Here is a 27,799-nt window from a genome sequence, read left to right as displayed (position 1 = left end):
TTATTTTGTAATTTATTTGACATAGACTTTCAGTTCAACAGTTATGTGTAAGGATATGTAATAAAGATAAAGATTGTTCATTTTAATTAGTTTCATTTTTTTTTCGTGGGGTAGGGAGATATCGGCCGATTAATCGACTATCGGCTTTTTCCTCGTACAAACTATCGTTATTATATCGGCCTTTAAAAATCCACTATCGGTCGACCTCTATTTCCTTCACTACATGGAGCTTCTGGTAGCTACTAGAACTAATGATAGTTGTTATATTATAAGCAACATTAGTTACATTATTACTTCAGGTGGATACCAAGACCTGCCAGTGGAACTGCTAGTATAACTGCTGCGGACTATTATTAGATCTATTATGAGTTGATAGTTATATTATTAGCTGTTTGCGTTACGGCAGCTTTGTTTGGGGAAGCTCCGGGAGGCAGAGGCAGAACTGAACGTGGAAAGGAAAATATCTGTTTCAAGGGAAAATGTTATAAAAAACGAAATGGTGTTTCTATTTTAATTGAAATGACTGGTGAAAGGGGATTTTGATTTCCTCCTTTTCAACAATTGTTTCCTCAAAATGTTATTTTGGATTCACTGTTTCTTTTTCTTATAGTCTAGAATTTATACACTGAAATATAAAAAAACAGCTTAGAGACACTAAATTAGAGATGCTTTTACAGGGATTTTCCTGGCTCAGAAAGGGCCTTTGGGGGGTTGCGACGCACGACAGCATAATTAATCCACGTACGATACAGGCAATAAGTCTCTGTTACCTTATTTGACAAAAATCTATTTATTTTCCTGTTATTTCTGATCATTTGGTTAAAATTTCTATTATGCTTGAGTAAATTCAATTTCCAATAGTAAATTAAAACCTAATTTACAAAACTGGTTAAAAAATGATCTAGATACAACATTTGAAGAGGGGGAGGTAAGTAAATTAATGAAGAAGGGAGGGCAATGATGGAAAAGTACATTAACTCAAGCATTACACTTTTTATTTTATACATTTTATGCAGCTTCCTACTTCTACTCAGCAACATTTCAGAGGAAGACATAACTTTTTACAACATTGATAAAAATTGGTATCTAGTACAAATTAAGATTTTTTTCACATAAAATGTAGGACTGAAGTAGGGCTGCAACAACTAATCGATTAAAATTGATGATTAAAATAGACTACTCCGGTCTCCTTTGGGTTAAACAATTATTTTTCAATGAGGAGTATCCGTTTGTTGTGCGGTGCGGATGATGTGTCCGCCTCTGGTAGATTAGTGTCTGTTTACATGGCCAAACACACGATTATGGTTTCTAACGTTCATTTAAAAACAAACGCAACGGGCTGAAACTCCGTCTGTTTTCTCTCCTCTCCGTTTTGTGATTGGCCCATAGCCGGGCCGCTGATACAGCAGTGGAGGACAGTATACTGTGGTAGCAAAGCTATTAATAAGCCAACATCACTGGTAAAGCTAATGTAACGCTAACTCTTGATAAAGCTAATGCCCGGCTTCATTAAACCGTCACAAAATGGAGAGAAAACTAACGGAAAGTATTTTTGTCCGTCACATTGTGTTTAAATTAACTTGTAATCATGACATTGTCCATCACAACGGACACAAATCTATCGCTAATTACCTGAAATTCAGTCGGACAGACACTGTCCACTGTCCACACTGAGTATAATATAGAGTTTTTGAATATTTTGTGCCAATAGGCAGAGACGGACTAAAGTGAATCTCTTGTTTATTCACAACAGAAACTTGAGCAGTGTCTGATGAAATATATATTGGTTATTACATTTCCCTATTATCAGTGTCCAAAATGAACTTTTTGGTCTACCTGCCATTGGCGGGTAAGCCAAAAAATGTTTAACTGGCCATAAAAACTGTAGAAATAAACTAAGACATTTACTTTAGTACTGAACTAATAATCTATTTATACTTTGATTCCACTGTATTTAAATAAGAATATAAAGTAGTTAAAAACAGCTCCACATATAAAAAGTGGTGTAGGCCTACGCAGTAATGCTTTAATACTAATCCACTGATATTAAACATTTTACTCTGAAATAGGTCATCCTGCACAATGAGTAGGCTACCTTAAGGATCAAAATATTCTTACAATACAACAACTTCTCATTAGTTCTGATCCACTGATATTAAACATTTTACTCTGAAATAGGTCATCCTGCACAATGAGTAGGCTACCTTAAGGATCAAAATATTCTTACAATACAACAACTTCTCATTAGTTCACGTTTCCAACAGCTGCTCTGTTACACCTGCTACATTTCTGGTGTGACGAGTGAAAAGTCTAAACTGGTACTTATCAGATTGTTGACACACTAAAGCCCTGCGCGAGCTAAATAACAGAAGCGTGAGCACGCCGATGGTGGTCAGCGAGGGTCAATTAAAGGATTGCGATATAATTATCCACGGACACACGCCAGCGACGTGCAGAATCGTTGCAAAACAAAACTTCGTCAACAACATAAAGTATGTTTTGTAGTAATGGGAGCACCCGCCCCTGGCGCCCAACCTCATTTATTTTAGTCGCCAAATTAGATTTTTACCCGCATTTGGCGAGTGCTAATTTTTGACCCTGCCTATTATACTCAGTTCATGGCTGCATCCCCAATGTCCTTTTTTATTGTAGTGACCTTGTCTGTGTATCAGGTCGGGACAATTTCCGGAGTTGCCCTTTCACAATTAAAGCACACAACACTGTCATGTCACATGCGTTCTCACCATGTGGAAATACTCTGTTTGCTGTAGGTGAGGGGTGCAGGAGGCAGGAAATGATGATAGTGGTTGTAACTTAGCGATTTTAACATTTCCATCAGAATTAAAACGGCTTTCATTTTATAAGAAATCACAGGAAGTCCCCTCTCACATTAGCACAAACTTAACTGTGGGGCCTTCAGGTCTAGTCTAATCTCTATTTACAGATTCTACGTAGTAGAATAGTCTACATTGTAGAATCTGTACGCAGGGACATGGATTTCTGGTTTCCTTTGAACTACGCTTATAGTCCGAGTAATAGTGACCAATCGCGTATCAACAGGCTGCAGCGTATGCAAGAAAAACAGTCCTTGAGCAGAGCAAAAGCAGGCGGAACGTAATCCGCCGTAATGCCATCCAGGCTTCCTTCAGCGTGATCTGACGACGATTTAGATTCTTATTAATCGATATAAACAGACATCTGCATGTAAGTTCAGCTAACAATCCATTCTAGATTGAATAGATCAAATTGAACTTGAGACAAGTTCCTTTGATGCGGTGTCACTAAAGTCGTTCAGCGTTCAGATTTCACGACTTCCTCGAATGCATCAGATCAATCCGACCTCCATTCAACAAATGAGCATTTTAAAAGTTTTCTTCTCTTGAGGACCGACCTGACAAAGGTTGAATTTTTACTTCTTTTTTTTAGTATTATTTTTTTGGCTATTTATGCCTTTATTTTAGAGAGAGGACAGTGGATAGTGGTGGAAATGGGGGACGAGAGAGTGGGGATGACACGCGGCAAAGGGCCGAGGGCAGGAGTTGATCCCGGGGCCACCGCATTGAGGACTGCAGCCTCTGTATATGGTCACCGATTTACCCACTGAGCTAAACTGCATGTGTTAAGGTGAAATATAACGGGTGTGGATGAGAGGAGAGGCGACTGCTGGAAGTCAATGACGTGTTATTTTACTTTACGTTCTGCTTGTTCAACAGTTGTTTGATAAATTGCAGGAACACATACATCACTGTGCAAAAGTTTTAGGCGGGTGTGGAAGTGTTAATAGTTTATTTTCATTAATTAACAAAATGCAGTGAATGAACAGAAGAGAAATCTAAATCAATATTTGGTGTGACCACCCTTTGCCTTTAAAACGGCATCAATTCTTCTGCAAGTAGTAGTACCTGGGTCCCACTGGTTTCTGCCAGTTCTGAGCTGATGGCGCTGCTGGACATCTTCTGATTTCGAAGGGAAATAAGCTAGATGTGTTTTTCATCTGCTGCACTAAGTTTCCTTGGCCGACCACTGCGTCTACGATCCTCAACATTGCCCGTTTCTTTGTGCTTCTTCAAAAGAACATCTTGAAACCCCAGTCTGCTTTGAAATCTTTGTCTGGGAGAGACCTTGCTGATGCAGTATATAGTCTTGCCATGGTGTATGAGTTTGGCTATTCCTCACCCAGTTTTAAGCCCCCAAACGGCTGTTTCTGTTTCAGTTGATGACTGTGTTTCAACCTACATGTGAAATTGATGATCATTAGCATCTGTTTGGTATAATTGGTTGATCATACACCTTACTATAATCCTACAAAATCCCTGACTGTGTAAGTGTACTTATAAGAATTGATGCTGGTTTGAAAGCAAAGGGTAGTAACACCAAATATTGATTTGATTTTGATTTTTCTTTTGTTCACTCACTTATCATTTTGTAATTTGATAAAAATAAACAATTATTATTTATATTTTTGAAAGCATTCTCAGTTTGCAGCATTTTTTCACACCTGCCTAAAACTTTTGCATAGTACTGTACAGTAATTTCTTTTTTCCCTTATCAATTCTTACGATTTTGGCGCTGGTGATTTTCCTTTGGCGCTTGCTTAAACCTCTTTAGGGGGCGGCAAACATTTCTCTATGCAGGAAAAACGCTGCTTTATAGTGCTGATTCTTGAAATGCATGATTTTGTCTTGAGTAATCTTTTGGTTGCAGTTGTAAGACTTCTTTGAATGCAGTCAAATGAGGTTATATGAACCTTGGGGCTATATGTCACAACTTTCTGTACACTGGTATCCAGGGTCTAAAATTTACTTTTTGGTCTACCTGCCATTGGCGGGTAAGCCAAAAAATTTTTACTGGCCAGGATATTTTTAACCGGCTATAAAAATGTTATTAGAAATAATGTCAATAATAAACAGTGATAAAAATAAACATTTACTTTAGTACTGAACTTATGGTAGCAGTGTAATATTGAAGTAATATACTTTGCTTGTGTATTTATCTTGACTTTTATTCCACTGAATTAAAAAAAAAAAATAAAGTCATCAGCTCCACATTTAATAATAATCCACTGATATTAAACATATTATTCTGAAAAAGGCCAACCTGCACAATGAGTAGGTTACCTTAAGTTATGGTTCTTTAAGAATATTTTGATCCAAGTCATTTTAAGGCTTGCTTAAGTTTTTATTGCAGGGCTTTGCTTGTAATGGAGTATTAATACACTCTGATATGACTCTTTTTCTTGAGTACTTACCCTTCATCACTGCATCAAAATAAACTTTTCATTAATGCAGCTCATTAATTCCCTGACACAATGATAGTAGCTCTGATCAAGCACTCATTGCTCTCTCATACGACTCGAGTCATTTACAAGCTCCACAGTTCTGCTAGTAACTGTACTGTAGCTCAGCTGTTAGCGATAGCCTATGCTGTTTCCTGCTAGGTGTCTCGGGTGTTTAGCTTCTCCTCTGCCTCCCGTAGTGACAGTGGTACACGTTAATACTGTAGTTTAGATGCAGTGATGGCGAAGCTAAGTGAAGCGTAATGCGTCTCTCCACACCATGGAAACTCAATAATTAGCTGCTGTAGCTAGGAAGTCCCCATTAGCCGTTGCGGGCTGCTTATGTAGCGTCAGTTGCCCGTTTGGCAGCCCCCATAGAGCCGCGGCACAACACCGGGTTCCCGGGTTGGCTGTGTGACTGTCCTAAGGAGGGATCGCAGTAAGCAGAGGAAGCCCACGGTCCGCCAACGACTAATTCACGTTTCTAACAGCTGCTCTGTCAGTAATCTGCTACATGCACTAGAGCCCTGCTACGCGAGCTCAATAACAGAATCGTGAGGGCGCCGATGGTGGTCAAGGATTGCGTTACAATTATTCACAGACACGCGGCAGCAACACGCTGAGTCGTTGCAAAACAAAACTTCGTCAACAACTTCAAGTATGTTTTGTAGTTATGGGAGCGCCCGACCTCATTTATTTTAGTCGCCTAATTTGATTTTTACCCGCATTTGGCGAGTGGCGGGTGCTAATTTTGGACCCTGCTTGTATCTTAATTCCTCTCTTTAGTAGACACATTTGAATTGAACACTTTGAAATGTTGTGAAAAAAAGACTTTTTAATAAGTTAATTCAGAGACATTTGATTTGGATAAAAGATAACAGCTTTCTGGTTCATAACGGAATCAAGCTTTAAGAAACTAAAAGATGACTGACTCTACCTTCATATTATTAGCTGTTGTGCTATGGCAGCTTTGTTCAGGGAATTTCCGGGAGGCAGAGACAGAACTGAATGAATGAAATGTAATTAATTTTCAGATAATCCCATTTCAGATTATTACGTTTAGTTTCAAGTTTATTGGAATTCAGTTTCAACCTAATAAATTCGAAATAATAATACATTTTCAATTATGTGACTAAAATTTTGACTGCAAATATTTCAGTTTCGTCATTCCAAATCAAATGTAAATAATTCAAACTTAGTTTCTACTTAGACATACAGTATTTCTGTCCATAATTTTAACAGTTGAAGAAAATAGGGTTTTTCTGTAGGGGTTTCTAACTGAATTGTTACTTCCTCATCTCGATGTCAAAGGTGAACCTGGCGATTCTTCCATTCTGTCTAAAATTAGAAAATATTTTCTCTACGCCACTATTTTCCAAAACACCTGGGAACTGCTGGTACAGGCTCTCGTAATATTACGCATTGACTACTGCAACTCCCTATTGGCAGGCCACCCTGCACACTCATTCAAACCTCTGCAGATTATCCAAAACGCAGCAGCTAGACTGGTCTTCAACCACCCAAAACAGCACGTAACTCCACTGTCCCCTTCCCTCCACTGGCTCCCAGTTGCTGCTCGCATGAAATTCAAAACCCTGTTGCTTACTTACAAAACAGCAACAAAAACGGCTCCTGCCTATCTGAACGCTGTCATCCAGGTCTACACTCCCTCCCGTCCACTACGCTCTACCAATGAAAGGTGCCTGGTACTCCCATCACAACAGGGCCCTAAGTCGCTAACTAGCTCTTCTCCTCAGTAGTCCCCTGGAAGTGGAATGAGTTACCAAACTCCATTCGGTCCGTAGAGTCCCTTTCCACCTTTAAGAAGAAGCTAAAGACTCAGCTCTTTCATGAAAACCTCTGTACTTAATGATATTGATGCTATTGATGTTGATGAAATCGAGGATGTAGTTGATGCTGACTGGGATTTTCATGATCATGATGATGTTGATCTTGTTGATATTGCTGATGATTAAAAAAAAAAACACCCTGTGCACTGCCTGTCGGCACCAGTGTTCGATCGCACTTGAAGCTGTTTGTTGGCACTTACTGACTTTGTTCCCTACTGTACAGAAATTGTAACATTGTCTACATACTACAACGTTGCACCTCTGATGACCCTTTACTGACACTTTATGAAGTACACTAGGGCTGTCAACAAATACTCGAATAACCGAATTGTATTAATATGATAATGATAATAATAATAATGATGATGATGATGATATTTGATTATTAAAATTAATATCCTATATGGGAAAAATCAGCACTACCACGTAGGGCTCTGTGATGTGGCCAAATGTTATCACGATAATATTTTTCACATCAGTCGATATCGATAATTATCACGATAAATGTAGAATCATTATTTCTTTTAGGGCTGCAGCAACTTAGTAATTAAATCGATTAAAATCGATTATTTAAATAGATGGCAATGAATTTAGTCATCAATTAGTTGGGTCTATGTTATGATGCACAGCATGTGCTGTAAAACATCACTGTGGGCAGCCAGCCAATGCCGTGGCTTGGGTAGCTCACGTGATGAATTACAGTAAATTACAACATCTCCAGTCTCCTTTGGAATGAACATTAATCATTTATCAAAGAGTAGTATCCATTTGTTGTACAGTGCTGATGATGTGTCCGCCTCCGGTAGGTAAGTGTCCGTTAACACCGACAAACGCACAATTGCAGTGTCTAACGTTTATCTTAAAACAAACGTAATGGATTGAAATTCTGTCTATTTTCTCTCCTCTCCGTTTTGTGATGGGCTGACGTAGCCAAGCCCATGATAAAGCGGCGAAGGACAGTGTAAGTATAGTAGAAAAGCTGTTAATAAGCTAACACCACTGGTAAAGCTATTTTAATGCTAATTGTTGATAAAGTATTTCTATCACGTCACGTTGTATTTAAATTAACTTGTAATCGTGTGTTTGTCCGTCAGAAAGGACACATCTGCCAAGACGGCAAATTTAGCTAACGCTAATTAGTTGAAATTTGGCTGAAGAGGCACTGGAGTATAACATAACGTTTTGGTGTTTTTTAATATTTCATGAGAATAGTCAGAAACAGACTAGAGTGAATCTATTCGCAACAGAAACTTGAGCAATGACTGATTAAACGTATATTGGTTAGTTACATTTCCCTATTATACTTAGGTCATGGCTGCATCCACAATGCCTTTTTTTTTTATTGTAGTGGCCTTGTCTGTTCTTTTCTTTTACATAAGCAATTATTAAGTAAATCAAGATTATTAAGATAATAACTGAGTTACATTATTGATTTATTAACATCACAGATGTATAAGAAAACAAAATATGATTTTTTGTGTTTTGAATTAGCTGAAAATAAAATAGCTATTTTTTTTTTTAATCTGAATATTAATCGATTAATCAAAGTTATAATCAACAGATTAATTGATTATTAAAATACTTGTTAGTTGCAACCGTAATATCGTTCGAGTTTAAACGATGATTTTTGCTCCTGAGTTGTGGTTTAACCATATTTTATTGTCAACATGACATGAACATGACCAACTACACTTGAATAGTGGAACATTTCGCAAATCTGAGCTAAACAAAGAGCAGAATATTTCACAAATCTGAGATAGTAAAACAACCCAACCCAAATAATGTTTGATAAAGCAATAAATGGATGTAAACAGAGTAAAAAATAAGAGACAAAAGAAAAATGGCAACTGTCAAAATGTCAAAAAAAACCATTCCCCTACGGGTTACGGGCCAGAAAGAAAAGTCTGTCTAGAGTCTCAGGTTTTAAAGCTGCTCTGTGACAGTTCACAATGTTCTCTCCTGATCTAGTGAAAATTAAATGTGATGAGTCTTATTGATCTCTGAAAGCAATATTAACATCTCTTCCTGTAGAATATGTCAAAGGCATGTTAAGTAAAGTACGCAACATAACACTTCCGGTATGATTTTCAAAGTAAAAGCCCGATCTAGCATTCTGATTCAAAGCTTTTATTTTGATGTGTTTCCAGGGCCGTCCTGGTTTAATTTTTTTTTTTACTTCATTGTACATACAGTTACATTTCCATCATGTTTTTTGGAAGATAAAGTCACGCACAAAGCTCCTTATTGTGTTCCTGCTTGATCTCTCTCTCTCTTTCTTTCTCTCTCTCCCTCTCTATCTCGGCTCATATGTTTGTTTTACCATGATAAATCTGTTGTTTGAAGCGCATTAGTGCCACCCCTTTTCCGGTGTTTGGGTGGCAAAATTACAGGTTTAAATATAATGAACTTTTATCATTATCTCTCATGCTGTCAAAATTATCACTGCTGTCTCTGCTTGTAATGACTATCTTTCACAGCACTGTAAATATTAATGTAATTAATATCGGAGCATATCGGAGGACATCTCAATCATCATCATTGATGCCAATATAACTGCGAAATGCTAATATCGGCCGATAAAATTGGCTGACCGATAAATCGGTTGTGGTCTAATGACAATAACACTTTAATTTAATACCCGCATTAGTAAAAAATTCCCCCTGGGTGATCAATAAAGTTTGTTATATTATTAATAATATATTAACATTTCTAAAGAATGTTCATGTGATTTTATACATTAATAATGTCGTGAAATTAATTAATGCTAATAACAATCGAGAATCCGTGATTATTTCTTAAACTATAATCGTACCATCACAATCTCTAATCGTTGCATCCCTACTCAAAACGCTCTAACATTGTTATTTTGAAGGGTAATATCAGAAGAGCAGCCAGCCGCCTGCACTAAAATGACCAAGATCACAAGTCATTTTCAAATAAATTCACTTTTCAGAGTCCTGATAGTTAGACAAAGTGGTGCTGATGTTCTGAAAGATTAAGTATTTCGTATATGTGAAACCTATAGTAATGTATTGATATAGCTGTTTAGTGTGCCTGTGCATTATTACTGGGCAGGACATCTTGCATGTTCTTGCGAGGTACATATATGCTATGCTTCCATGCTACTGGGTGTTCAATAAATACAGCTCAGGGTCAAGTTGCATTAAGCCTCCGGTGCAATCATTTACAAGTATAACTTCATAAGATGTTCACTGTGAATACTTCACATGTTCCTCATTTTAGTGAAGGCGGCTGGCTGCTCTTCGGATATCTATAATATTTAGGCTAACAGTAGTCTAAAATTACGACTTTATTATAATAAAATAACAACTATTCTCGTAATATTAAGACTTTATTTTCGTATTTTTACAACTTTATTCTCGTAATATTACGATTTTGGTCTGTTATGACTTTATTCTCGTATTATTACGTCTTTATCTCGTAATCTGTTTTTTTTTTCTTTAAGATGGCCCTAATACTCAGTCGTAGTTAATACAAATGGTAAATAGACTGTACTTATATAGTGCTTTTCTAGTCTTTGCGAACACTCAAAGCTCCTCTTACACTACATGGCACATTCACCCATTCATAAATACATACACATACACTGATGGAGGAGGCTGTTACCTAAACTGTCAATCACTGGGAGCAATTTGGGGTTCAGTGTCTTGCCCAAGGACACGCCGACCTTCCGATCGGAAGACGACCGACTTTACCACCGAGCCACAGCCGCCCAAACGCAAGCAATGATTAAGACAGAAGGGAACAAAGTCAGTTAGTGACAACAAACAGCTTCAAGTGCAATCGGACACAGGTGCCAGCAATCAGTGCACAGAGCGTTTTTTCCTTTCTTTCTCTTTTTTTTTCTTAATCATTAACAACATCAACAAGATCTATATAGTCCTCATCATCATCATCATCATCATGAATATCCTAATCAACATCAACAACATCCTCAATGTCATCATCATCCGTAGCTTTAATATTATTAAGTGCAGGGGTGTTCATGAAAGAGCTGAGTCTTTAGCTTTATCTTAAAGGTGGAAAGGGACTCTACGGACCGAATGGAGTTTGGTAACTCATTCCACTTCCAGGGGAGTACTGAGGAGAAGAGCACCTTTCATTGGTAGAGCATAGTGGACGGGAGGGAATGTAGACCTGAATGAGGGCGTTCATGTAGACAAGAGCCGTTTTTGTTGCTGTTTTGTAAGCAAGCAACAGGGTTTTGAATTTGATGCGAGTGGCAAATGGGAGCCAGTGGAGTGACTTGCTGTTTTGGGTTGATTGAAGACCAGTCGAGCTGCTGCGTTCTGGATCATCTGCAGAGGTTTTAATGTGCATGCAGGAAGACCTGCCAGTAGGGAGTTACAGTAGTCAATGCATGATATTACGAGAGCCTGTACCAGCTGTTGTTTTGCATGCTCTGATAGGTAGGGTCTGATCTCCCTGATGTTGTACAGGGCAAATCGACGTGACCGAGCAATTAAGGCCACACGAACCTTAAAGGTTAGCTGGTCGTCAGTTATGGCACCCAGGTTCCAAGAAGACTTAGTGGATTTTGATCTGTGGTTGCATAAAGACACTGGGTGGGATGACAAGGAGCTCAGTCTTTTATAGGTTTAGTTGAAGGTGGCATTCTTTCATCCATATAGAGATATCGGCAAGGTATGACGAAATCTGTGCCGAGGCTGTACTGTTATCTTGTGGGAATGACAGGAAGAGCTGGGTATCATCCGCTTAGCAATGGTATGAGAAACCATGGGAGCGAATGATTGCACCAAGTGAGGTGGTAAAAAAGAGAAGGGGACGAGCACTGACCCTTGAGGCACACCTGTCGATAAACACTTCTCCTTTCCAAGATACTCTAAAAGATCTCTCTGATTGGTAGGACATGAACCAGAGGAGGAAAGATCCTGAGATACCAAGCTCAGAGAGAGTGGAGAGGAGGATTTGGTGGTTCACGATGTCAAAGGCAGCTGATAGATCTAGCAGCAATAGAGCTGAGGACTGTCCAGCAGCTTTAGCAAGGCGCAGTGATTCCGTTACCGACAGTATTGCAGTTACTGTACTCAAGTATTTTTGACAGAAAGGGTAGAATTGAAACTGGTCTGTACTTTTCAACCTGGTTTGGGTGACCTGAGCTTGCTTGAATGTAGTGGGGAACACATCCGTTGACAGTAAAGAGTCGCAGAACCATGGATTCAGCAGCAGTAAATCTGTATTTTACACTATGATGTTAAATTTTGCATTGATCTGCAGTTTATGGTAAATGGACTGTACTTATATAGCGCTTTTCTAGTCTTTGCGACCACTCAAAGCTGCTTTTACACTTCATATCACATTCGCCCATTCACGCACACATTCATACACTGATGGCAGAGGCTGCTACGTAAAGTGCCCAACTGTCAATCAGATATCACATTCATACCCGTTGGCTATGCCGCCAGGAGCAATTTGGGGTTCAGTGTCTTGCCCAAGGACACTTCGACATGTAGCCTGAGGGAGCTGGGGATCAAACCTCCGACTTCCTGATTGAAAGACGACCGACTCTACCACTGAGCCACAGCTGCCCCCGCAGTTTACAAGCGTACCTAACTGGGTTTCCGTTATCCGGTAATTGCCGTATTTTACCAGTAATATCTGTTGAACTCAGACATATTAAAAATCCAACGGTCATACTGTCCAGTGAAAATAATATATTTTCAACAAAAAAATAGCACTGATTCATTATAACTCTGTTCCCTCAGTGCTTCAGGAATATGCTAAACCAGCCATCCGAACCATTATTGTTCATTTTGGCAAATAAATTACCAGCGAGGATGCGTCAGCAGCACCAGCCACAGCCCCTCTCATCGATGCCACAAGCGCACAAGATGCCAGCGCTGTGCGGCTATGGAGGCTGGAACTTATCCATGGCCTGCAAAGTCCTCATCAGGGATTTCAGTGGAATATAGGTTATCCCAATTCATATATATTCATTAATATTAGTAACGAACTGCACTACCTCAGGGAAGGAGAAGGAGAGAGAGAGTGAGTGCATACATATGGACAGCAGGGACACAGCGCAGAAAGTGGTCATTTGAGCATGAGACATGTTCCGCTGTAGCCTGTAAACTTGCAGAGTGCACCAGCTGGGCGTACTCCTGGGTGTAACGTTACGTCCAACTTAGAGCTGAAGGTTACTACAGACTTTAAATTACGCCCTGTGCAGCAGTTAGACTTAGATTAGACTTAAATAAAAGGGCATTAAAACGAGAGAGCGTCATCTGTGATTGGACAGTAAGTTGATCGATCGGCTTCACGTTGACAAATTAGTCCTGTTTGAATTCATTAAAGAGCTCTCTCCTCAGCTGCAGCGTGTGTCGGACAGAAACGCAGGGCTGTCCCCGCCCTGCAGTTGCTGATTGAGCTCAGATTTTGTGCCGGTAGGGCTTTTCAGAACAGATGGAGACATGATAAATGTACATCGGACAACGGCATGCTTGATTATGTATGTTTCCTCATTTCACTATCTGTTAAATGTATATTTCTTTACTTGTTTTGTTATCCATATCTCCTGTCGCAAGTTAGCGAGTGGAGACCTGTGTTGCTTGGTAACAGTGACGGCGACTAGGGATGGGCATTTGGAATCTTTTCTTTTTTACCAGTTAACTGACACTCTTAACGGTTGCACGCTCTCCCTAATGCTCGCAGAAACACACACACACCCACACAACTAAGATAATTATCCTCAGACATAACTACCTGTGGCACTGACAATCGTGGCCACAGACATTAATACACTGTCCAGCGTCCATTTTACGCACGCACATGAGCATACAGCCATGTGATCCATCAACAACAATAAGGAAATAAACGTATACAAAAGATCCCGTCCAGACCTAACGGCTTGTCTGGAGTTTTAAAAAATTAATGAGTTACGCTGCTGTGCCTCGTGGTAAATGTTAAGTTTCATTTCAGCTAATACATCAACAATAGGCTATGGAAACCTATAATCAAAAGACCAGGCCTACACCAGTCCTTATCATGTCAGAGACAGTTTGTCTACTAGTTTTGGTGAGGAAATAGCAACATGTGGGTGCCGGTTTAGCTCAGTTGGTAGAGCAGGCTCTCCATGTATAGAGGCTACAGTCCACGTTACACTGATCGCAGGTTCAACTCCCTGTCTGCCAGTCATTTGGTGCATGTCATCCCCCACTCTCTACTTCTGACATTTCCTGTCTCTCTTCAGCTGTCCTATAAAGGCAAAAAGTGAAAAAAATATTTTAAGAAATAGCAACATGTCGACATGCTGTGAGGTTAGTCTGGTGCGCAGTCTATTGACGCAGCCCAGAATACACACTCAGACGGTACAGATGTCCTAGGAGCAGAGTTGCAACAAAGCTTAGTTTTTTCATTTTTTAAAAATTGTTTAACAGCTCGTTTCAATTTGCTCTCCTGTCAGGCTCAGCTCAGCTAAGGACAACAAAAAGTGTGTTTCCCAAATATACATGTGTATTAAAAAAAGACAAAATTGTGTAACTGGTAGTTTTATACGGTTAAAATTATTAACGGTCGGTTAGCTGTTAAGCAGTGCACATCCCTAGTGGCGACATTGGTGGAAAAAAATCACAAGCGGCACCCAGTCAGTGACGTGTTCTCCATCACCCAGCAGTGGTTGGTCTGCCAAAGAGGGTAGGCGGAGCTAAGTGGCTGCTTTTCTGGTTTCTGCTAGTGTTGCGAGTAAACAGTAATTTACTGTGGCTGAACAAACAAAGAAAAGATCAATGACTACAGATACAAAAGAAAAAGAAACCAATTCGACGCTCAGATGAAGGCAAACGGTCTAAAAAGGAAAGCGACCATCAGCGAGGAAAATCAAGAGTTACAAAGTAATTAAGGGAGCCAACCGTAGACGTCTGGTTAAATTGGGAAGTGTCATCCTGCACATACCACTTATTGCTAAAGGTGCTGCCAAAGAGAACGCAACTGAAATCTTCAAAGTTGTACCTTTAAAGACCACAATAGAAATACATCTTGTACTTAATGGAACATCTTCATCATTTCTATATTTTAAAGTCTAGGCCAAAGGCTGCTACTAAAACAGGTCATGCTTTCATATCTCAGCTCCAGAACCTTGGAATCAACCCAGCCAACATTGGATTCAGTACTCTCACCATGGAGTCTGACAAGTTCATCTGTATAAGGGAGAAAGTGGGTGAGCAGGCCCAGGTTGTCATCATTGATATGGCAGACCCCAACAACCCCATACGTAGGCCTATTTCTGCAGACAGCGCCATCATGAATCCTGCCAGCAAAGTTATTGCCCTTAAAGGTAAGCTCTTGCTACAATAAATACCTAGCACTGTCAGCACATAACTTTATGTGCCACCTAGAGAGTAAAAGTGTGCAATACTTCTGAAAGCAAATAGAAAAATTAAAAAATCATTAACTTTTGACAGGTCATACTCCTTGCTATGGTGCTCAGAAACATAGGGTCATTTGTATTAATTTTGTTTGTGTTGTCAGTCAGTTATGGAGCTGTCACAGTCTGCTTTGATGTTTATATGTAGACCACCTCATTTCTGTTTGTCAAAAAAGGTCAGGTAACTAAAGTGTATTGTAACAAATTAGGCTAAATATGATATTGATATTTGAGAAAAAATACCCTTAGTGCACAAAGTAAAAAAATGTCATGCTGTCATGAATGCTTTGTCTATTTTGCTTGTTTTTTGCTCTTTTTTTCATTTCCTACTGCTTTCTTATGTTTGCAGACGGTGAGTTGAATTTTACATATAATGAGTAAAGTGTAATCCTGTATGCACTGTATTGAAATGTTTGCACATGACTTATTTTAATGAATGCTTTAATGTAAAATGGTACAAGAAGCAGGACATTTAAAATTAAGAGGGCAGCTTAAAGGACTGTCTTTTTCATTTGTTTGTGTGCGTGTGTTTTTGTCTCATGTGCGACACTGTACATATATTTTATATTACAGCTGACCATTTTCTAAGACATACTGCACTATTTCAAAATGCAGTTATGTTTTCCATTTACTTCAGTACAGTATGAAAATGAGAGCATTAAGACTTAAAGCTTGTTTCGAATAGGTACCTTATTAAAATAAAAAATGATGCCCTCTAACATTATTGTTGTCTGGTAATCATGGGGCCCCTTAACACAGCCTGTTCAAGAGGGGGCTGTTATGCCTGTGTAAATGCTATGTCTGCTATGTTTGTGTAAAAGTTATGGAGGTGAAATTGTGGGACAAACATTTTGACATTTAGCCAGCAGTGGAGGTAGAAACAGAGGAAAATTACATCTGTAAACAGTGCTGTTTGATTAAACGTGACACCTCTATTGCCTTTTGCAACAATGGGACACCAACATGATATATACAGCTCCGGATAAAATTAAGAGACAACACTAAATTTTCAATAAATCAGCATCTCTCTCTACATGTCATGGCCAGACCAATCCAGATCTGAACCCCATTGAAAAAACCCCCGAATGTGATCAAGAGGTAGTTAGATGGTCACAACTTCGAACAAAGCCAAGCTGCTTACATTTTTGTGCCAAGAGTGGCATAAAGTCGGCCAACAGCAATGCGAAAGACTGGAGGAGAGAAAAAAAATCAGGGTTATTCCACCAAATACTGATTTCTGAACTCTTCCTTTTATTTGGAAATAATGAGAAATGTTGTATACAATAAAACAAAAGTTCATTTTACACAAACACAGACCTTTAAAAAGTAGAACCAGATAAAAAGACATTTTTGCAGTGGTCTCTCACTGATCAGCATTAACATTTTTACCACCTGCCTAATATTGTGTAGGTCCCCCTTTTTTGAGGCATGGACTCTACAATGTCTACCTTCAACCTCTGAAGGTGTGCTGCGGTATCTGGCACCAAGACGTTATCACTAGATCAAAGTCCTGTAAGTTGCGAGATGAGGCCTCCATGGATTGGACTTGTTTATCCAGCACATCCCACAGATGCTTTATTGGATTTGGATCTGGGGAATTTGGAGGCCAAGTTAACACCTTGAACTTGTTATCATGTTCCTCAAACCATTCCTGAACCATTCTTGCAGTGTGGTGGAATGCATTATCCTGTTGAAAGAGGCCACTGCTATTAGGGAAAACTATTTCCATGAAGGGGTGTACTTGATCTGCATCACATGAATGGCAGGACCCAAGGTTTCCCAGCTGAACATTGCCCAAAGCATCATATTGCCTCCACCGGCTTGCCTTCTTCCCATAGTGCATCCATCCTGCCATGCCTTCCGCAGGTTAGTGACACACACACCCGGCCATCCACATGATGTAAAATGTGATTCATCAGACCTAGCCACCTTCTTCCAATGCTCTGTGGTCAAGTTCTGATGCACATGTGCCCATTTGTAGGCGCTTCGGCAGTACACAGAGGTCAGCATAGGCACGCTGACCAGTCTGCGGCTATGCGGCCCTATTCGCAACAAAGCACAATGCACTGTGTGTTCTGACATCTTTCTATCAGAACCAGTATGAACTTTTTCAGCAATTAGAGCTACAGTATCTCCTCTGTTGGTTCAGGCCACACAGTCCTGCCATTGCTCACCACGCGCATCAATGAGCCTTGGCCACCCATGTACCTGTTGTCGGTTCACAAGTTTTCCTACCTTGGATCACTTTTAGTTGGTACTGACAACTGCAGACCAGGAACACCCCTCAAGAGCTGCAGTTATGGAGATGCTCTGATCCAGTCTTCTAGTCATCGCAATTTGGCTCATGTCAAAGTTGCTCACATTCTTATCCTTTGCTCATTTATATATTTATGCTACACTCATGTATTTTAATAACTAACAAGCTTTGTACATAACAGAAAATGACATCACTGTTCATTAATGTTTATTAAGTAATAAGTATTTTGTGCTTTAGAAAATGGTTGGTTGTAATGAAGATTATGTCTGTATGTAGTAAAAGGACTGACTGAAATTATGATCATTTAAACCATGAGAAGCAGGCAGTGTCATTTGGACCAGTTTAAATTAATAGTTGGGAATTGACTGTTGATTGAAAGTTTTCCTATATAGTTGGCACTTTCTCGCAAGATTTATGTCCCACAGGCCTGTGATATTTATAATTGAACATTTCCTTATATTTACTTTTATAATAGGGATGGGCATTTCAAGCAAAAATACTATTCGATATTCACAGGGAACTATTCGACTATAACTCGAAGCTTCTCCCTGTTGTCATGGCAGCCTTAGTTATAATAAACTGCATCTTCCCTACATAGTACACAGACATGGCTCATTTCTCTTGCGGTGAGAATCAGTCATACTGTGCATAGCTGTTGTAGACTTATGATATAATAGTTTTACCTGGCAAAGTTTGCACTAGTCCTCACTTTCGTTGCGTTTTTTCTTGAGAGTTGCACACAAAATTCTCTATTTAATGGCGGTTAGCAAACAGCTTTCAGATGCGCTACCGCTATTGTCTAGCAGGAGTACCGCATACAACCAGGCGCCAGTAAAAACAATGGAAAAAATATATTTTTAAGATGAGATAATATTTGCATGCTCTTCGTTTTTTTTAATAAATTAATGACTATCTGAATATTCGAAATTCATGACCCATCCCTACTATTTAATGACACCCAGCAAAGGCCATTCAATTCATATCTATGGAGCCAGATCAGTCTCAAAAAGAATAAATGCACACAGAAAGTTTCACAAATTGATTTTAACGGTTTATATATAAATGACTCTTCAAAAAAATAACGTTTTTTTTTTGTTTGTTTTTTAGTGTTTAATTTTCAAACTTAGGCTATAACAGTCAAGTTTTTTCATCCAAAACATAAAAAAAAAAATAGATCCAAAAGTGATTATTTGAGCGGCAACCTTGAGATCACTTGACGGGTCATTGGTTCCGTGGCACCAAACCCATTGTGCAAAATAGTGAAATACTCTGCGATGAAGCAATGAAGCCATTAAAATTTCAAAAGCACTTATCCACCAAACACTCAACTATCAAGGATAAACCGGATGAGTTTTTTCAAAAGAAAAAAACTTGAGTTGAAAGCCCAGGAGCAAGTTTTGATATCCACAACATCAATTAACGTCACTGCAACAAAGGTATCATATCTTGTTTCTTGCTGAATAGCTAAAGCTAAAAAACCCTTCCAGATATGTGTCGGGAACCTTTGAGGGGAAAAGCAGCTGGCAAGGTGGAATAGGTTTCACTCTCCAACAATACTGTTGCCAGGAGAATTAACAATATGGCCGAGGACATTGAGGGGCAACTGTTGGACGGATTAAAAGCAACTCCATGGTACGCACTTGGAGTGGATGAATCAAGTGACGTGGAAAATAAGGCAATCGTGTTAGTTTATGTGCGGTACGTGCATCAAGATGAGGTGCAGGAAGATTTGCTCTGCTGCCTTTCACTTCCAAGTGCAACCACAGGCTCCAAAATATTCCAGGTACTGAACGAATATGTTGCAGGCAGACTGGATTGGACATTTTGTGTGGGTGTCTGCACTGACAGGGCTGCCGCGATGACCGGCTGCTTGTCAGTGTTCACTGCCAGGGTAGAAGAAGTAGCACCAGAATGTGAGGCAACTCACTGCATGATTCACCGAGAGATGCTGGCAAGCAAGAAGATGTCCCCAGAGCTCCACACGGTCCTCAATGATGCAATACGTGTCATTAACCACATCAAAGCTCATGCCTTGAATATGCGTTTGTTTGAATTATTGTGTGAGGACATGGATGCTAATTACAGGCACCTGCATACAAAAGTTAGGTGGCTGTCCAAAGGGAAAGCCCTCGCCCTCGGGTGTTTAAGCTAAGAGAGGAATTAAAGAAATTCTTCTCAGAAAAGCAGTCACCCTTAGCAGCGCACTTTTGGGACAAGAGCTGGCTAGCAAAACTGGCCTACTTGAGTGATATGTTTATGGCCTTGAACGAATTGAACCTGACGATTCAGGGGAGGATGGCTGACACATTCAGGCTTGCAGATAATTGCGTTATTTTGCATCTGAAAAAGACCCACGGAATAGCAAAGGATAGATGTGCAATCCATTCCAAGGTGAATATGCACACTCCACATTTATATTATTTATTATATGTATTTTATTATATTATATTATTATATATATCATATTATATTTATTATATTATTCCCCTCCCCACAATATATCTTTTCTATTCATTTTTGCAAAATAGTCATTGCAGTAAATGCAGTTTTTCAAACATTGCCACATATCAGTAAGGAAAACGGGGGGAAAAACTGCACAGCTCCGTCAGTAAAAGACACATTTTAAATATTCCTACATTTTCTGCTGTTCTCTTACTGTAAATATTATTATATTTAATTTTGTTATACACCAAAACACCAAAGCAAATTCCTTATATGTGTAAACTTTCATGGCAATAAAAGTCAATTCAGCTTCTAATTCTGAAAATGATGACTGTTGGAACCAGCTCCCATCAAGACAAGAGGATCAGCTGTTGGAGCTCAGGAATGACGGAAGCCTGAAAACTTTCTTCAATTCAACATCACTGACATCCTTCTGGATCAAAGCAGCGAGAGAATACATCAGCACCCGCGCACTGAAGGCACTGCTCCCGTTCCCAACTTCGTATCTGTGCGATGACTGCCACTAAGAACAGACTGGATGTGAGGAATATACTGCGTGTCTCATTGTCAACCATCAAGCCCCGGTATGATTTTATTGTGGCTACCAAGCAATCCCAGGGGTTTCACTGATATGGATATCAGACTGTAAGTTGAGTTTCATTCATATTTGGGAAGCAGTCCTATTTTTTTTATTTTGTTTTATCATATCCTGGAATTTGTTTGCATTGTTTTGGAAGTATATATATTTTAATGGAAACCCAGGAAGAACAGCTTGTCTTGTGCACAGCTAAATGTACAGTCATAACAATCAATAACTACTTAATTCTCACATTCAAACAGTTTTGTTCATGTTGGTCTGCTATTTTCTGTAGTGGTTTGGTCTTAGCTTTGTAAAGCTTGATCTCTAATTTTATACTTTTAGAAATGATTGGCTGAAGTCATTGTGAGTTGCTAATAGTAATGTGATTTTGAAATGTTCTGATGTTCTGTCACCTGTTGGAGTTGCTTTTGAAGTAATTGTATTTTCATACAATTTACAATTATTGCCACCTGCTGGTGAGTGAGTGCCATGTGAGTAGCTTTTGGATTAGGCCTTATTGTAGTGGAGAAAAGGGAAACATGTTGTCAGTTGGACAGTTGAAATAGATTGGTATATTCATAACATTAGCTTTTGTTGCCAGTGCATAATATACAACTAAAACTAATGTTAATTAACCACTGTGTAAAACAGTAATGGCCTGTTGTATTGTTGTCACGATGCATATTAAAATTGAGGCATTAACCTCCTGAGACTCTGCATCCTCATCTGGGGACATTACATTTTGGCTTCACAGCACCATAATATTTAATTCTGCGAAACTTAGAACCGTTGGTCTCATTCATGGACACTTTGTTCACCACCCTTTGGTCACAAAAGCAAATTACACTGATCAGTGTACATTCAAGATGGCCGTGATCCCGACCAAAATGTGTTACAGTCGGTCTCTACAGAAAACTCAACCAAGTACAAAACCTCTTCAGATTTTATGATTGAAACTTGTTTATTTAATGCGTATTAACAGTTGTAGCTTGATATGGCAGACAAATTTGACTAATTTTATCAATAGCAACAAGCTACAACAACGTTACACACAAGGTACTCACATGAGGACATTGGGACTTTTTCAATGTAACACAAAGACGATTCTTAGGTTTTATACTGATTGGTTCCTATTAATCCCCAAAAGGTAGGAGAAATTAAAAATGCATACCAAACAAAAGCTCGGGACTCAGGAGGTTAAAATTAACAACGGGTCCCTGGAATTGTTTTAATGAATATGCCGGACCTTGGCACAGCCTGGGTTAAATGCTATAACCCCAACTTCAGCAGTCAACAAATTTAAAGTGAATTGCACCTTATGTATGGGCATGGAAGCTTTACAGCCTTGTGAGCCCATTTGGGCTGGGCATCTATTGATGCAAAATACTAAAGTGATGTCAGAATACAGACCCCCATCTGACTATATTTTTGTTGTTGGACATCATTTAGTCTATACAAATGTGCATATATTTTAGCACTTTTTAGTTGTTCATATTTTCCAGTATAACATTATGTTGGTCAATTTGAGAATTTGTCAACAGGCAGGTAGAATTCTTTTGAAAATCTGCAGGGAAGTCTAATCACGGTTGTAGCCGTGCCAGCAGTACAATGAGCTCGAATCTGTGTATCTTTGTAAATCAATGATCACAAAGAAATTAAAAAAAATCTTCTCTATTTATAGTTACAATTAGGTGTGTCCTGTCGATATCTTGGAGTTATGGCAAAAATTAGGATAATAAACTACTTTTAAGGTTACTGTTTTGCTAACGAAAACTGACGAGACGAGCTGAATACGAGCCGACGAGAATGCGCATCAGGCACACTACACTCAAGCACTGTGTGATGCAGGACATAAGACACGGCCCCTGGTGAGTCCCAAGGTCTGACCTCTGCACCCCCACAGCACTACTTTTGCGCAGTGTTGCACTCCTTTGATTGGCTGAAAAGACAACAATCCCCATGTGGGCATGTGTGCATGTCATTGGTTGAAAAGTAGGGAGACATCTGATTGGCTAGTGATGGTTCCCTGTCGAAAAAAACACATCTGTGGATCGAGCCACAGCAGGGGAGTCTCAAAATACCCAAACTCAAATGCAGTGAAGTTCACAAACCAAAAATGCAGGTTCAACGGTTTGCATATAAATGTCACAACATCCAAAAATGTTTTTGTTAAAAATTGCAAATTCTTAAATATATATTTTCATTACACATATTTAAAACAAGAAATGTTTGAATGTGTGCGTCAGAAATACATGTGTGAATTGTATTTATTTGTATGAGGATTTTATTTTTATATATTTATATTGACGGACAAATGTTTATTTATATATAAATTCTAAAATATATTTGTGAATCCTTCTGTGTGCATTTATTCTTTTTGAGACTGATCTGGCTCCATACCAACATGTTGATGAAAGTTGTAAGATCGTTGCAGAACATACTTTTGGGGTACATTGATAGTTTTTCTTTTGGTTTTTTTCCTTTTTGGATGTTCCTCACTTCAATTATGGCCATTCTCTCTTTGTCTGGCAGTAAACTGAAACATAAACAAGAGTTGTGATAAAATCTAGGTCATATACCAGATTTTCCTTTGAGTTAATAGTATACATTGAATTAGGTAACATCCGAAGTTGGTGCCCCGCAAAAGTACTGTCAAAGGGAACGCAGTGACATGTAGCCAAGTACAAAATAATGAAATGGGGAGATGCACAGATACTAAATAGATGAATATTATACACATTAACCCATAAAAGCGAGGGCTTAAATGCATCTCAATTGTTTGGCTCTCTGTGGTTTACCACTATCGTATATGTTGAGTGTCAGGTTTTTGAGAGTGGTGATGATTAAGCTTAAACTGTGACACCAGCCTCATGGATTAAATGATTGCACAGCGACAATCCTGACAGGCCAGCCCAAGGACACTGAAGAGATCGCAATCGAAAATGTTGCTTCCTTTTGTTTACTTTTCCTCCTTTTGTCCAGTGTTCATACAAACTGATAGCTTCATTCTTATTCTAACAAATACTGACATTGCAGTTTTGAGTAATTACAGTATGTAAAAATTGTTATATGTCCAGAATATGACCCTACATTAAATATTGCGAAAGTATAATGTGAAATTTACACCATTTTAAGTGCAGTTTAAACAGATAGTTACTTGCAGGACAAAATCTTATTACAGATTTCAAATTCAATTCTCACTGTATTTTAGGTAGACGGTTTATTTTTCAATGGGCTCTATACACACAGTATAGAGAATGAGAAGAATATTTGTTCAGAATTGTCACCATACCTCATGATGTTAGTTATGAGACATTATTGTTTATATGTTTTACGAACTGTGAATAATGGGGTTTAGTTTAGTGGAGGCTGTCTGGGGCCTGATTTATACTTAGATATTTTCCTTGGCCTAAAATAGCTTTGCTCCAGTGAGATTAAACTGGAGGAAAAAAGCAGAATGGGTGTTAGTTTATCTTCCCAGCATCTTTCCCATCATCATATCTGTTTGTGTGCTTTGTGGTCCTTTGTTGCTAATCTGCATTCAGACCCAACCCAAATCCGACATCTATCATTTTAGGATAACTTTTAAATTTGAATCCCCTATGAGCTCTTACAACATGCCTGGAGTTTCATTCCTCTTGCAGGTAGGGGGTTGAATGGCTGGCAAAAGGCCATGAAGCCATTTTTTTTACTTGCACTGGGCACCATAGTTCTGTGCAGATGTTGGTCCCTAATTGATCTGGCTTTAGTTGAAAAAGCAGTAGAGAACTTAACCATTGTACCAACAACATGGGAATTGATGGTGAGCCATTTCAGAAGCAGGATCTAGTAGTAGTAGTTATGTTTGCTAAACAAGTGTCAAAACCCCAAATAGCATGTGTGTCTGAAAAATTTAAAGGGGCTTTATTGATGGTGTCTTTTTACAAATATTCTAAATGCACAGCATTTTCTAGCCTGTGAGACAGGATTTTATTTTAATATTAACGGTGAGAATAATCTCAACAACCATTGCGATTATAGCAAGGTCAACAGAAATGCTCTCTTCACATGGCAGACAAATGTGCCTGGACTCTGTACTTACACATATTGAGGCAATGCAGTCCCTGGGAAACACTATTTGCCTGCCAGACCTAACTGAATGCAGATCAAACACTAATGTGGTAGCTATTTTGTTGGTCTTGCCTCTTGTTTTGACACTGGTACTGGCTGTATGGTCCTCAACTTTGTATAGTCTACTACTAAACCAAACCCTGACTACCAACATTTCTGTGGTCCACTGTGGGTTGTGTGCTGTCACTTTAGACAATGTACTAATATTGTTAAATACTTTTTTAATTATTATTAGAATTATATTTTGGGGGTGGGGGTCACACTATTCATCTGTGCTACTGTATGTTAACCTTAGCTCTGAATTCTTTCAGCGGCAAAGACCCTGCAGATCTTTAACATTGAGATGAAGAGCAAAATGAAGGCTCATACGATGACGGATGACGTGACCTTCTGGAAATGGATCTCCCTCAACACTGTTGCCCTGGTCACAGATAATGCAGTCTACCATTGGAGTATGGAGGGTGACTCTCAGCCAATAAAAGTGTTTGACCGTCACTCCAGCCTGGCAGGCTGCCAGATCATCAACTACCGCACTGATGCCAAACAGAAGTGGTTGCTGCTCATTGGCATTTCAGCACAGGTAAAAGAAAGCACAGGCTCTGGAGAATGCATTGAGGATTTGAATGTGACATGCCATGTTCACTATGTGGTGCAGTAGAACCACACTAAATGGGGCAGAACTTAAATTATGTTTCTGTACCTCAAGAATAGACTACACTGTCCATGTAAATTGAACTGCCAGTAGATTGTGTTATGAATTTGACCAAATATTGACACGAGTGTTTTCAGCCTGGGATTCTAATCGAACATATGAAGTTTGTGTTTAATTGAAAACTGTATGTTAGAGTTACGACAAATTACTGTTTTGTGATGGCACATCAAACTTAGGCCTACTGCCTCGCCCCTGCCGTTAAGAGAAATAACAAACCTTTAACAACCTTTAATCGTCAATTCATTTATAAGCTGACCAGTTTTGAGTTCGATCAGATGACATTTTTTTTATGAGTTTGTTAAATAGGAGGCCTGTGTACTGTATAATTTACACTTAAAGCTACTGTGAGGAACTTTAGGTTTGTGTCGATTTTGGCGCCCCCTGTGGACAAAGCTGTACTTCTTTTCTCTTTGCTGATTTTGTCCTCTACATGCTTAAGTGTTTTTTTAACAACAAATCTCATCCTTCTCTTTTTAACATTCATATGTGTCACTAACTTAAATTTTTTTCCGTGGAAAATGTAAACAAAGGCAGCTTGCAGTTAATCGCCTCGTCTGACAACTACCCCCCCATCAGCAGTTTCAGGCATTAAATATAACTATATAGAAATAATGTAATAATAATAATAATAATGTAATAATGTTGTCGCCGATGGTCTGGTTTGCTTTTGTAGGTCATATAATGTTATCAGAATTAATTTCATTTCTTTCAAAACTAGCGAAAAACTCCTCACAGGAGCCCTAAATTTAAAAAATCCCATACAAAGTAGGTAAGTCCCTTCATGCATCAAGAGGTTTTGTCCTGTAATGTTACATTTGCAGACCAAATGTCAAAAGCAGTATTTCCTCTAGGATTTTTTTCAGCAGAGGGGGTAGATTGTTTTGTCGTACCACCAAAGTATGTCAACCAATCAATCAGTCAATCAAATTATATTTGTATAGCGCCAAATCATAACCAAGGTTATCTCGAGACACTTTACAGAAAATGCAGGTCTAGACCATACTATTTGTAACGTTATTTAAAGAGAGACCAAACATGAATCACCATGAGTAGCACTTAGCAACATTTGGCACATTGGCAAGGAAAAACTTCATTTTAACAGGCAGAAACATTGAGCAGAACCAGACTCATGTTGAACAGCCATCTGCCTCGAATGGATGGGCCAAAAAAATGGGATAGAAGGAGATGCAGGATAGAGACAGGCAAAGAGAGCAACAACAACATATGTTCTTGTTACAAAAACATGCGTTCTTGTTACAACAACAACATATGTCCTTGTTACATCAACAACAACAGGTAATACATACTTATGGTTACAATGCAGATAGTAATAGCAAATAATAAATTAGCAAGGGAAGCATAGTAATGATAACAGGCTTATAATAATGAATTAGCAAGAACAGAATAGTAATGATAATAAAATAGTAATTGTAACAGTTGGAGTTAACAGGTCTACAATTAGCATTAACAGCAACAATAATGATACTATGGGGAAGACTGATGTTAGTAGATGTTGCAGTCCAGCAGGTCCACAGCAAGAAGCTACAGAGTTAATGAGCTACATTAGTATAAGAGGGGGGACAGTTAGAAAGAGAGAGAGAGAGAGAGAGGAGCTCGGTGTGTCAAACCCCCCGGCAGTCTAAACCTTTAATCAATCAATCAAATTTTATTTGTATAGCGCCAAATCATAACCAGGGTTATCTCGAGACACTTTACAGAAAGAGCAGGTCTAGACCGACTCTTTGTTAAGTTATTTAAAGAGAGGCCCAACATGAATCCACCATGAGTAGCACTTAGCAGCATAACTATGGGCTGTTCCAAGCCTGAGCCAGCCCTAACTATAAGCTTTATCAAAGAGGGAGGTTTTAAATCTACTCTTAAAAGAAGAGAGGGTTTTTTCCCCCCGGACCTTGACTGGTAGATTGTTCCAGAGGAGAGGGGCCTGATAATTGAAGGCATGCACACATCATATCAAAACTGTTGCTGTAAGGTGATTTTTAAAAAAAAATTCTAATTAATTACAGGCTTCGTAATGAACTGATTGCTTTTAATCACATATGATTTCTGTGAGAAGCACATCACATGTAGACTTGCTCAATCTGGATTACCCTCTTTCGATGATTACCTCTTTTAAGTTACAATCTACTTTATTCTGATCACTTTGCTTTG

General features: G+C 38.9%; 1 protein-coding gene across 1 annotated transcript in view; it reads left to right on the top strand.

Moving 5' to 3' along the window:
- Nucleotides 1-27,799, top strand: part of LOC138596698 (clathrin heavy chain 1-like) — a 66,984-nt gene that overhangs the window by 5,274 nt on the left and 33,911 nt on the right. Inside the window, exons 2-3 of the mRNA XM_069668000.1 lie at nt 15,232-15,439; nt 25,230-25,498. Of these exons, the coding sequence (XP_069524101.1) occupies nt 15,232-15,439; nt 25,230-25,498 (477 nt within the window). The remainder of the gene's footprint in view (nt 1-15,231; nt 15,440-25,229; nt 25,499-27,799) is intronic.

The sequence above is a fragment of the Semicossyphus pulcher genome, unplaced genomic scaffold, assembly GCF_022749685.1.
Source record: "Semicossyphus pulcher isolate SPU_LCO1_2020_fin unplaced genomic scaffold, fSemPul1.0.p SCAF_19, whole genome shotgun sequence".
Classification (NCBI taxonomy): Eukaryota; Metazoa; Chordata; class Actinopteri; order Labriformes; family Labridae; genus Semicossyphus; species Semicossyphus pulcher.
Note: the sequence above shows the minus strand (reverse complement) of the source record. Positions and strands in the feature narration are given on the sequence as shown.